Source organism: Carcharhinus amblyrhynchos, chromosome 6, assembly GCF_965287045.1.
Source record: "Carcharhinus amblyrhynchos chromosome 6, sCarAmb.v2.hapA, whole genome shotgun sequence".
Lineage (NCBI taxonomy): Eukaryota > Metazoa > Chordata > Chondrichthyes > Carcharhiniformes > Carcharhinidae > Carcharhinus > Carcharhinus amblyrhynchos.
In genome coordinates this window covers 277064-290843 of record NC_137329.1, presented here as the reverse complement: position 1 = coordinate 290843, position 13780 = coordinate 277064, and the positions used below count along the sequence as shown (strand labels likewise).

At 43.7% G+C, this 13780-nt stretch overlaps 1 protein-coding gene across 2 annotated transcripts in view; it reads right to left on the bottom strand.

Moving 5' to 3' along the window:
* caprin1b (cell cycle associated protein 1b) overlaps positions 1–13780 on the bottom strand; it is a 237663-nt gene that overhangs the window by 200666 nt on the left and 23217 nt on the right. For both annotated transcript variants that reach the window (XM_080189836.1, XM_080189837.1), the window contains exons 2-4: positions 12680–12742; positions 4629–4715; positions 287–525 (exon numbers count right to left, since the gene is read on the bottom strand). In XM_080189836.1, the coding sequence (XP_080045962.1) occupies positions 287–525; positions 4629–4715; positions 12680–12742 (389 nt within the window). The remainder of the gene's footprint in view (positions 1–286; positions 526–4628; positions 4716–12679; positions 12743–13780) is intronic.

Sequence of the window (13780 nt, the reverse complement as noted above, 5' to 3'; positions counted from 1 at the left end):
AATCACCAACATTCTTTGTTAGGGCCTTAACACTACCACCATACAAACCTGAGCCTTGGATGCTATTTGTTGAAACAGAAAACAATTTGGGTGAATTAACAGTTTCAGTAGATCTAGACAGATACAACAAAACAAAATCAATAAACCTTCCTAAAGGCAAAGATAGGCAAAAACTTGATTTGCATCTGAATTAAAGCAGATCAAGAGCAATAAAAATCAGCCTACGCAGGCTGCATTGCCACAGCTGGTTTCATAAGCAAGGACTGGCATTTACAAAACTTTATACCTGAGGTTCATGTCTCGCTCAGGTTGTACAAGCTTGTAGAATTCATCCAACATTCCCAATTCTTCTTCAGTTAAAACAGGAGACCCATTCCAACCTTGCTTCAAGTCAGTGCGTGTATCATCATCACCCAATTTGTCCAAAACGTATTGTAGCTCAAGGACAGTTTTTAATCGCTTCTGTTCCGCTTCCTCTCGCATCAATTGTTCCCTACGAGCTGCTTTTTTCAGTGATTTCTGGATCTGGAAAGAAAATGCAAAGTTATTTTGACAAATTGAGCTAATGAAACCTTCAATATCTATTGCAACAAACCTAACAGGAAAATATACTTGGCCAAGACAACAGACACTTTTTAGTTCAGTAACATATAGCAGTAATTCCTCACTTAATTAGTTGTGTTCCTGAAAATGTAATTTCAAATGCAACAACGTTAAGCAATTCCCCTATTACAACCAATGTAAAATTTGTAGTTCGTTTCTGTAGGCCTTCTACCGTTTAAGAAAGTAAAATATTATACATTGTTAGTTGAAACTGTACATTCATAAATTCCTATGTTCACAAACAAATAAAAAAAGTTAAATAAGTTTAAAAATAAAAAATACATTTAACATTTCCTACTTACCTCTCAGTAGCCAATCCTGCAACTCCCCAATGCTCTCCTTAGCTTGGTGTTACCCTCTCCCAAACCCTTGCTGTACATGAGGACTTGGGAATCAGTGGAGAGTTCAGCAGACAGCAAGCAGGAGGGACATGGCAGATGGGAGAACCAAGGAGCTGGAGAATTGGAAAACTTGATGGGCTGGGAGCGGGATGATCGGCAAGTAGGAGGGGCATAGAACGAGAGTCAGCAAGGAGGTTTAAGGGTGCAAGAGAGACATCCAAAATAGTAGCACCAGGTCACACGCTACATCAGCCCCTGTACAAAGTGTGGAAACAGAAATCCCACAAGTTGTGCACATTGGTCCTATTATATCTGCAGGATGACTTAAAACAGGGCAACTTAAAAACAGACCTTGCGATATAGCGCTCCTCCCATAGGGTCACTCTCGGTGAAATAAATTAAACATAGTAGCAGTCTTACCATTTATTGTACAACTTATAAGCATTACTCTCTCAATAATTTGTCAGGCCACTCTATTCCAAATTCATGTTTCTTTAATTTTGTCCAGTTTCTCCATGAAAATTGTCAATGGCTTCTTCACTTTGTTCTCAAATATTTTGGTTAAAAAGCCCACGATTCACAGCAGGACCTAGTTCTGGGAAATGAGCCTGGTCACGTCGTCAAAGTTTCAGTAGGGGAACATGTGGCAAATAGTGACCACGATTCCGTTAACTTCAGGATAGTAATTGAAAAGGATGAGTGTTGTCCTAAGGGTAGGGTGCTAAATTGGGGGAAGGCTAACTATAGCCGGATTAGGCAAGAATTGGTGACCGTTGATTGGGAGAGGCTGTTCGTGGGTAAGTCCATGTCTGGCATATGGGAGTCTTTTAAGGAGCAGTTGATACGGCTGCAGGACAGGCACATGCCTGTAAAAAGGAAGGATAGGAAAAGTAGGATTTGAGAGCCGTGGATAACCAGGGAAATTGAGGATCCAATCAAAAAGGAAAGAGAGGTGTATGTTAGGTCCAGGCAACTGAAAACAGATGGAGATCTGGAGGAATTTAGAGACAGTAGGAAAGAACTCAAACAGGGAATTAGAAGGGCAAAAAGAGGTCACGAAATGTTCTTGGCAGACAGGATTAAGGAGAATCCTAAGACATTTTATTCATATGTTAGGAACAAAAGAGTTGTCAGGGAAAGGAAAAAAAAACGGACCTCTCAGGGACAAAAGAGGGGAATTATGCTTAGAACCCAAGGGAATAGCTGAGATCCTACATGAATACTTTGCATCAGTATTCACAAAGGAGAGGGACGTGTTGACTGGGAGTGTCTTAGAGGGAGGTGTTGACCCATTAGAGAGAACTTCCATTACAAGGGAGGAAGTGTTAGGTTTTTTAGGGAACATTAAAACTGACAAATCCCCAGGGCCCGATGGCATGTCTCCTAGACAGCTCAGGGAGACAAGAGATGAAATTGCTGCGTCTCTGACGGAAATCTTTGTCTCTTCACTAGACACAGGTGAGGTCCCTGAGGATTGGAGGATAGCGAATGTGGTACTGTTATTTAAGAAGGGTAGTAGGGATAACCCAGGTAATTATAGGCCGGTGAGCTTGACATCCATGGTAGGGAAGTTGTTGGAGAGGATTCTTAGAGATAGGATGTATGCACATTTATAACGGAATAATCTCATTAGTGACAGACAGCATGGCTTTGTAAGAGGGAGGTCATGCCTTACAAATTTGATGGAGTTTTTTTTTGAGGAGGTGACAAAAACGATTGACGAAGGAAGGGCCATGGATGTTGTCTATATGGATTTCAGTGAGGCGTTTGACAAAGTCCCTCATGGCAGGTTGGTTAAGGCTCATGGGATACAAGGAGAGGTGGCTAGATGGGTAGAGAACTGGCTTGGCCACTGGAGACAAAGTGTAGCAGTCAAAGGGTCTTTTTCCGGCTGGATGTCTGTGACCGGTAGTGTTCCACAGAGCTCTGTACTGGGCCCTCTGCTATTTGTGATATATATATAAACGATCTGGAAGGTGGTGTTATCAGCAAGTTTGCGGATGACAGAAAGATGGCTGGACTTGCAGATAGCTATGAACATTGTCAAAGAATGCAGCAGGATATAGATCGGCTGGAAAATTGGGCGGAGAAATGGCAGATGGAATTTAATCTAGATAAATGTGAGGTGATGCATTTTGGAAGAACTAATGTAGGGGGGGAGCTATACAATAAATGACAGAGCCATCAAGATACAGAGGGACCTGGGTGTGCAAGTCCACAAATCCCTGAAGGTGGCAGCACAGGTGGTGGTGGTGGTGAAGGCGGCAATATGGTATGCTTGCCTTTATAGGACAGGGTATAGAGTATAAAAGCTGGAACCTGATATTGCAGCTGTACAGAATACTAGTTAGGCCACATTTGGAGTACTGCGTCCAGTTCTGGTCGCCGCACTACCAGAAGGACGTGGAGGCTTTAGAGGGACTGCAGAGAAGGTTTACCAGGACGTTGCCTGGTATGGAGGGTCTTAGCTACGAGGAGAGATTGGGTAGACTAGGGTTGTTCTCCCTGGAAAGGAGGGGAGACCTAATAGAGGTGTACAAAATTATGAAAGCTATAGATAGGGTGAACAGTGGGGAGCTTTTTCCCAGGTCGGAGGTGACGATCACGAGGGGTCACAGGCTCAAGGTGAGAAGGGCAAGGTATAACTCCGATATCAGAGGGACTTTTTTTTTTACGCAGAGGGTGGTGGGGGCCTGGAATGTGCTGCCAAGTAGGGTGGTGGAGGCAGACACGCTGGTATCGTTTAAGAATTACCTGGATAGTCACACGAGCAGCCTGGGAATGGAGGGATACAAACGAATTGTCTAGTCAGACCAACACACGGCACAGGCTTGGAGGGCCGAAGGACCTGTTTCCTGTGCTGTATTGTTCTTTGTTCCTTGTTCTTTGAATCTGAATCACTAAGGTGACCAGCTTTGTACTACCACAGTTCATAGATATGCAATTCTAGTCTTCGAGCTGGCTTTCTATGGGGGCTGCAAATAAAAATCCAACTCTCTTTTCAAAATAATTTTAAAAAAAACACCATCAGTCACATTGACCCACTAGAAAATCCTTGAGCAAGGATCATACATCCAAAAGTTAATGCATCCATTGCTGGAGAAAAACCTTATGACAAAATATGACAGATAGCAAAGCCAAGTCAATATGGTAATTGAATAAACTTGACTTACTGTCCTTTAACAGGAACATCAATTAACCACAGAAACCGAATGGGGCCAAAGAGGTCCCACCCCTCCTCAATGTGGAGCAAAACAAACAGTGGGAGATGTTGGCAGAGAGGTAAAGTCAATCGACTATTAATCCAGAAATCTAGGTCAATACCCTGGGGCCACTGGTTCAAGTCTTACCACGGCAGCTGGTGGAAGTTATATGCAAATTATTGATAAAAAAAATTAAGAAATCTGGAAATAGTCACAGTAATGGTGACAATGAAAATGCTGTCATAAAAACTTATCTGATTTACTTATGTCCTTTAGGAAAGGTCCTTACCCAGTCTGGTTTACACATGACTCTAGGCCCATAGCAATGTGGTTGATTTTTAACATCCTTCTAAAAGGGCCTAGCAAGCTACTCCGATGGGCAACAAATATTGATCTTAGCAATGCTATAATCTTAATTATATAACAGCAGTTTTGATCTAATTAACTGCACCCTTTCCCCCACCATCTCTTGCATACTTACATCCTGGCCTAACGTAATGAAGCTCCGCTGCAATTCACGAGCAAACTCCAGGTTATTTGCAACTTCCTGTAACTTTCCAACAGCTTCCTACAAGAAAATTAAAATATGTTTTTTCACTCATTTTTAAGATCCATCAACTGAATTGATTGCATCACAAGATGTCTTTCTTGGTCTGCCAGAGGGAAATCATTTTAAAAAACGATCTGTTCCTTTTCATACTGAAACTCTCAGCAGTTAACTACAGAATGCTTTCATCATTGAAGAAACTCAAAGCACTCCATGCAGAACACAAAAAAATTGAGCTTTCCCAATAAATGTAAAAACACAAACACCCCACTTCTATTCACTGCTGGGCCTTTGGAATTATAGAGAATCTTAGAATTCTACAGTGAATACATGTGAGACCAGAACTAAGCGGCATGGCCTCAAAATAAGGGGGAGCAGATTTAGGACTGAGTTGATGAGGAACTGCTTCACACAAAGGGTTGTGAATCTGTGGAATTCCCTGCCCAGTGAAGCAATTGAGGCTACCTCATTGAAGGTTTTTAAGGCAAGGGTAGATAAATGTTTGAACAGCAAAGGAATTAAGAATTATGGTGAGTGGGTGGGTAAGTGGAATGGAGTCCACAAAAAGATCAGCCATGATCTTACTGAATGGTGGAGCAAGCTCGAAAGGCCAAATGGCCTACTCCTGCTCTTAATTCTTATGTTCTTCTATGGAGGCCATTCGGCCCATCGTGTCTGTACTGACCACAATCCCACCCAGGCCCCATCCCCATAATTCCATGCTTTTTATCCTAACTAGTTCTCCCCTAACACTAAGGGACAATATAGCATGGCCAATCCACCTAACTCGCACATCCTTGGTCTGTGGGAGGAAACTGGAGCACCCTGAGGAAACCTATGCAGGCACATGGAAAATGTGCAAACGCTACACAGGCAATTACAATGACTCAAGCAGGGAATCGAACCCAAGTCCTTGGCGCTGTGAGGCTAACCACTGCTACCGTGTCACCCCATGAAGCGGAACAAAACGGAAAACCAAGAGAACTCTGCAATGTTAAGTCTACTGGCTTTGCAAACTCGTTAAATGGTCCACAAAATCTACCGAGGAATCAACTGCTGCCAAGATGTGATCAATGGAAGATGCTGGATTCTACTCATACCTAACGAAAGCTACCTATATGCAGATTACAGATTTAATAATATGGAACATATCAGACTTTTAAAAGATTTTAAGTCTCAAGTCAAACTTTAAGTTTTACCCACAGGCAAAATAACCTTGAAGTACTACTACTCTTAGACCTGATGCAAAGCACATTATGCAGACCAAACCCTTTTGGGCAGAGATAAGGTGAATCGCAGAGCACACTCAAAGGGCCGAATGGCCTACTCCTGCTTCTACTTTCTATGTAATCCATACAGAGGTTCAAATCCCACCATGGTAACTGGTAGAATTTAAATTCAATTAATAAATTTGGAAATGAAAGCTAGTCTCAATAATGACCATTTTGATGGTATCAAGCAGGAACTTTTAGAAGTTAATTGGGGGAGTTTGTGGGAAGGCAAAGAGATGTCTGGTAAGTGGCATGTTTTGAAAAGTGTGTTAACCAGGGTTAAGAGTAAACACATTTCTCTTAGAGTGAAGGGCAAGTCGTGAATCCTGGATGACTTGGGATGTTGAGGCCCTGGTCAAGAAGAAAGAGGCACATGACACGCATAGGCAGCTGGGACCAAGTGAATCTAAGAGTATAGGGGGTGTAGGAGTAGAGTCATCTATGTGCAGATCCACAAGAGACGGACGAGATCCTAAATGAATATTTCTCATCAGTATTTTCTGTTGAGAAAAGCATGGATGCTAGGGAACTTGGGGAAATAAATCGTGATGTCTTGAGGAGTGTACATATTACATTGGTGGTGGTGCTGGAAGTCTTAAAACGCATCAAGCTAGATAAATCCCTGGGACCTGATGAAGCGTATCCCAGGATGGCGTGGGAGGCTAGAGAAGAAACTGCAGGTCACCTCACCGAGATATTTGAGTCATCAATAGTCACGGGTGAGGTGCCTGAAGATTGGAGTGGCAAATACTGTGCCTTTATTTAAAAAGGGCTGCAGGGATAGGGTCGCAAAGAGTGCTTTTGGTACGTTGGCCTTTATAAATCGGAGTATCGAGTATAAAAGTTGGAGTGTTATGGTATGGTTGTATAAGGCATTAGAGAGGCCAAATTTAGAGTATTGTGTACAGTTTTGGTCACCTAGTTACGGGAAGGATGCAAATAAGACTGAAAGAGTGCAGAGAAGGTTCACAAGGATGTTGCCGGGACTTGAGAAGCTGAGTTACAGAGGGCGATTGAATAGGTTAGGATTTTATTCCCTGAAGCGTAGAAGAATGAGGGGAAATTTGATAGAGGTGTATAAGATTTTGGTGGGTATAGATAGAGTGAATGCAAGCAGACTTTTTCCACTGAGGCCAGAGGGCATGGGTTAAGGGTGGAAGGAGAAACATTTAAAGGGAATATTAGGGGGGCTTCTTCACACAAAGTGGTAGGAGTGTGGAACGAGCTGCCGGATAAAGTGGTAAATGCAGGGTCACTTTTAACATTTAAGAAAACCTTGGATGGGTTCGTGGATGAGAGGGGTGTGAAGGGATATGGTCCACGTGCAGGTCAATGACACTAGGCAAAAAATGGTTTGGCGCAGACAAGAAGGGCCAAAAGGCCTATTTCTGAGCTGTCATTTTCTATGGTTTCTATGGAAAAGCCTTGGAACTACAGGGCAGTGAGCCTCACATCTGTGCTGGGTAAATTGTTGGAAGGTATTTTGAGAGACAAGATCTACAGGCATTTAGAGATGAAAGGACTGATTAGGGACAGTCAGCATGGCTTTGCGAGTGGAAAATCTGTCTCACAAATTTAATTGAGTTGTTTGAAGGGGTAACCAAGAAGGTAGATGAGGGCAGTGCAGTTGATGTTGTCTACATGGACTTTAGCGAGGCCTTTGACAAGGTACCGCATGGTAGGATGGTGCATAAAGTTAAATCTCAAAATTGGCTTCTTGACAGAAGCCAGAGGGTGGTTGTACACAGTTGTTTTCAAACTGAAGGCCTGTGACCAGAGGTGTGCCTCAGGAATCAGTGCTGGATGCACTGACATTTGTCATTTATATTAATGATTTAGATGAGAATATAGGGGACATGGTTACTAAGTTTGCAGATGACACCAAGATTGGTAGCATAGTGGACAGTGAAGAAAGTTATCTCGGATTGCAATAGGATCTTAATCAATTGGGCCAGTGGGCTGACGAATGGCAGATGGAGTTTAATTTAGACAAATGCAAGGTGATGCATTTTGATAGATTGAACCAGGGCAGGATTTACTCAGTTAATACAAAGAGAACAACACAGCATGGGCAACAGGCCCTTCGGCCCAACAATCCCACGCTTGACAATGTGCGTTTCCTCCTCCACCCTTGACCCATGTCTATGCTTATGGTACCGCCATTGGAAACCAGATTAAGGGGAGAATAATTTAGGGACAATTTCTTACACCAATCAGCCTAAGAGCACATCTTTGGGTGTGGGAGGAAACCGGAGCACCCGGAGGACACCCACACAACTACAGGGAGAATGAGCAAACTCCCACAGACACTGGCCCAAATCCATGTATCTGCACAGCAAACAGTGATAGTCACTGAGCTGTCGTGGTGCCCAACTGCTGGTCCAGTTTTAAGCGTACACAAACGACGCGAAGTACCAGGCTACTCTCGAAACATCCAAGAGCAGCCCACGCACGACCCACCGTGTATGCCCCTCGTTAGGCAACAAGGTGAACCGACGCGCCAGCGGAGTAAGAGAAAAACATCAACACGTGTAACAGTTGATTTCCAGGAACGTCCCGAGGCTCTGATCCCTATTTAAAACAGCCTCCTATAACCCTCCATCCCTATTTCGCTCATGTGTCTAAGTAAACCTTAAACAAGTCCAGCATGCCTGCCTCCACCACCTTACTTGGCAGTGCATTCCTTACCCCCACAACCCCCTGTGTGAAAAACCTCCCTCTAGCATCCAAATTATACCTCTCCCCCCTCACCTTAAGCCCGTGGCCCCTTGTGATATTTGTCTCCAATCTAGGAAAAAGCCTGCCACTGTTTACTCTATCTATACCCTTCATTATCTTATACACCTCTATTAGATCCCCCCTCAATCTCCGTCTTTCTAAGGAAAACAGCCCCAATTTACCCAATCTTTCCTCATAACCCAGTCCTTTCACACCAGGCAGCATCCTGGTAAACCTCCTCTGCACTCTCTCCAGGGTCTCCACGTCCTTCTGGTAGTAAGGTGACCAGAACTGGACGCAGTACTCCAAATGCAGTCTAACCAACGTTCTGTACAACTGCAGCATTAGACACCAGCTCTTGTACTCCATACCCCTTCCTATAAAGGCTAGCATACCATAAGCTTTCTTCACAACCTTCTCCACCTGTGTTGCCACCTTCAAAGACTTGTACACTTGCACTCCCAGGTCCCTCTGCATTTCTATACTCTTAATAGGTCTACCCTTTATCGTGCAACTCCCCTCTACATTATTCCTTCCAAAATGTATCACCTCGTATTTATCAGGATTAAATTCCATCTGCCATTTATCTGCCCAATATACCAGCCTATCTATATCCTGCTGTGTTGCCTGACACTCCTCCTCACTGTCTGCCAATCCTGCCACCTGTGTCATCTGCAAACTTGCTGATCACACCACGTACGCCCTCTTCCAAGTCATTTATATATACTACGAATAGAAGAGGTCCCAATACTGAGGCCTGCAGCACACCACTGGTGACAGACCTCCAGCTAGAAAAGGACCCTTCCACCACTACTATGTCTCCTGTTACCTAGCCAGTTTTCAACAGATACCTGTCCCTGTATCCCATGAGCCTTAACCTTTTCAACCAACCTACCATGAGGGACTTTGTCAAACGCCTTACTGAAATCCATATAGACGACATCAACGGCTCGTCCTTCGTCAATCGTTTTTGTCACCTCCTCAAAAAATTCTACCAGATTCGTAAGGCAAGACCTCCCCTTAACAAAGCCATGATGCGTATCCCTAATCAGATCGCAACGCTCCAAATGCGTATACATCCTATCCCTAAGAATTTTTTCCAACAACTTTCCTACCACTGACGTCAAACTCACCAGCCTATTAGTACCAGGGTTATCCCTACTACCTTTTTTACACAGCGATATCACATAAGCTATCCTCCAGTCCTCTGGGACCTCACCTGTGTCCAAAGAAGAGACAAAGATTTGCGTCAGAGGCCCAGCAATTTCATCTCTCACCTCCCTAAGCAGCCTGGGATAAATGCCATCAGGCCCCAGAGCTTTATCAGTTTTTATGCTGCCTAAAAACCTAACACTTCCTCCCTCGTAATGGATATTTCTTTCAACTGGTCTACAGCTCCCTCCAAGACAGTACAAGACACCAAGCCCCTCTCCTTCATGAATACCGATGCAAAGTATTCATTCAGGATCTCCCCCATTCCCTCAGACTCTAAGCACAGTTCCCCTCCCCTGTCCCTAAGAGGACTGATTTTCCCTCTAACCACCCTTTTGTTCCTAATATAGAGTAAAATGCCTTTGGATTTTCTTTAATCCTATCTGCCAATGCCATTTCATGCCCCCTTTTCGTCCTTCTAACTCCCCTTTTGAGCTCCCTCCTACTCTCTCTATATTCCTACAGTGCTCTCTCCGTTCCCAGTTGCTTAGACCTAACGTATGCCTCTCTCTTCTTCCTGACCAAGTCCTCAATATCACCTGTAATCCATGGCTCTCTAATCCTACTTTTCCCATCCTTCCTCTTAACCGGCACATGTCTTTCCTGCAACCTTTTCAGTTTTCCCTTGAAAGCCTCTCACTTGCCGAACATGGACTTACCCGCAAACAACCTCTCCCAATCCGTATCCATCAGCTCACGCCTAATCCGTCTGTAACTTGCCTTCCCCAAGTTTAGCACCCTCCCCTTCGGACAGCACTCATCTTTTTCCATTGTTATCCTAAAGTAGACAGACTTGTGGTCACTGTTAGCCACATGTTCACCCACTGCAACCTCAGCCACCTGGCCTGGCTCATTACCCAGAACTAAATCCAGTATGGCCCCCTCCCTAGTCGGGCTAGTTACGTACTGCTCCAAGGACCCTTCCAGCACACATTTGACAAATTCCTCCCCATCTGAACCCCCAGCTCTAGCACCTTCCAATCCACTCCAGGAAAATTAAAATCTCCCACTACAACATCCCTATTCTTTCTCCACCTACCCAAAATGTCTTTACATATGCCTTCTTCCACTGCCCGTGGGCTGTTGGGTGGCCTATAGTACCCCCCTAGCATAGTAATCGCTCCCTTCCTATTCCTCAACTCCACCCACAGCGACTCAATCCCTAACTCCTCTATATTATCCTCCCTCTGCACCGCTGTGATGTGCTCCTTAGCTAACAACGCCACCCCACCACCTCTCTTCAACCCTCCTGTCACTCCTAAAACACTTATACCCAGGAATATTGAGCTGCCAGTCCTGCCCTTCCTTTAACCAACTCTCCGTCACTGCCACCACATCTAAATTCCTCACGAACATTAAGGCCTTAAGCTCATCCGTTTTACCCGTTACACTCCTTGCATTAAAACAGATGCAATCCAAGCCTCCAGGCCCACTCGGATCCTCCTTCCCCCAGATAATTTTCCTCTCAAACAAACCTACCCTGTCACCCAACTCGCTCCCAATCCCAGTGCCTGCTGAGCTATCAGTCTCATCCCCACCCCCCCTCCATATTAGTTTAATGGCAGGGCGCTGGGGAGAGTTACAGAGCAAAGAGATCTAGGGGTACATATTCATAGCTCCTTGAAAGTGGAGTCACAGGCGTACAGAGTGGTGAAGGCAGCATTCGGCATGCTTGGTTTCATCAGTCAGAACATTGAAGACAGGAGTTGGAACATCTTGAAGTTGTACAAGACATTGGTAATGCCACAGTTGGAATACTGTGTGCAATGCTAGTCACCCTATTATAGAAAGGACATTATTAAATAGAAAGAGTGCAGAAAAGATTTAGTAGGATGCTACCGAGACCTTACGGATTGAATTATAAGGAAAGGCTGAATAGACCGGGACTTTTCTCTCTGAAGCAGAGGAGGCTGAAGGGTGATTTTACAGAGGTGTATAAAATAATGAGGGGCATAGACAAGGTAGATAGTCAACATCTTTTCCCAAAGATTGGGGGGGTCTAAAATTTGAGGGCATAGGTTTAAGGTGAAAGGGGAGAGATACAATAGCGTCCAGAGGGGCAATTTTTTCCACACAGAAGGTGGTGTCTGGAACAAGCTGCCAGAGGTAGTAGTAGAGGCGGGTACAATTTTATTTTTAAAAAAATATTTAGAAGGGTATAGAGAGATATGGGCCAAATGCGGGCAATTGGTATTAGATTAGGGTTTTAGAAAAAAAGGACAGCATGGACAAATTGGGCTGAAGGGCCTGTTTCCATGCTGTAAACTTCTATGACTCTATAACCACGCAACTACTATTGATTGTTGTAAAAACCTATCTGGTTGACCAATGCCTTTTTGGGAAGGCAATTTGCCATCCTTACCTCATCTGGTCGACTCTAACCACCCTCAAATGGCTGAACAAACCAATCAGATCAAGGGCAATTAAGGATGGACAACAAATGCTAGCTGTGCCAGCAACGCCAATAACCCATGAAGGAATTAAGAACCTTCCACACCCATGATCTTTTCCACCTGGAAGGACAAGAGGAGCAGATGCATGGGGAAACCATCACCTGCAAGCTTCCCTTCCAACTCTCACACTATCCTGACTTGAAACATTGCCATTCCACAGTTTTATGACTGAGAATCTATGTTAAACACAACTTTAAGACTATGAGTGGCACACACAAGTATCTGGAGTATGAAAAATGCCCTTTCCAATAAGGCAGATATCCAGCCTAAATAATTGCAAATGTAGTTTGAGCAATCACAGGGTTTCTTTTTAAATCCAGAAATCACTTACCAATTGGTCTTGGTTAAGTACTTCTCCCCTGTCAAGTCTTTCTTGATAGTCATCCAGCTTGCCCTTTAATAAAAGGGAAATTTCAGATCACAATATTGAAATGAAAATGTATAAATTACATTGAATTTTCATTCTCCAAAAGAGAAATGATAGATAATGCAACACCAAAAAAATGACACATACCACAAAATTGTTACTAAACAAGGGTCCCAAACCATTTTACCTCTCACGTTTCTTGTTTTTGAGTATATATGGTAAACTCTCTGCACCAACTGCCTAAGTATCTACTTTCCATTGCTTGATATTCAGACACTTAAGCCAGGATAAAATACAACTTGATTAATATAGTTCATATACAATGTAGAGGCCCTCAATTACAAATAAAATGGGCACTGCAGATCTTGCAATACTTGCAGTCTGACTAAATGAGGATGAGAACAGACCCACCTCTTATTATTCAGAAAACCTAAATGTTTTCAGATAGAATTGACCAAAAACCACTCTAGTTAATGCACTCAGAAAATTTAATTCATAGAATCATAGATTCCCTACAGTGCAGATGAGGCCTTTCGACGCATCAAGTGTGCACCAACTCTGACAGTATTTTACCCAAGCCTTCTCTCCCACCCTATCCCTGTAACCAGTACTTGGAAGTGCACGATAAAAGTAGGATAGAGTCAGCACAGTTTTGTCAAGGGGAGGTCATGTCTGACAAATTTGTTAAAGTTCTTTGAGGTAACAAAGGAAATTAGAAAAACCACCAATGGACATGATTTATTTAGATTTCCAGAAGGCCTTTGACAACGTACTGCATAAGAGACTGTTAAAGAAGGGTCAGATCATAACATGGATAGAGAATTGGCTGACTGGCAGAGGCAGAAAGTGGGGATTAAGGGGTCATTTTCAGGATGGCAGCCAGTGACTAATGGTGTGCCTCAGGGGTCAGTGCTGGGACCACAGGTTTTCACAATATACATTAGCAATGTGGAGGAAGGAGCTGAAGGCACATTGAAACATTAAGCTTTCACTGCCTTTTGAGAAAAGAGTTCCAGGGACTCGAGATTCTCACAAGAAAACATACCTTCCTTACTTTGTGATCAA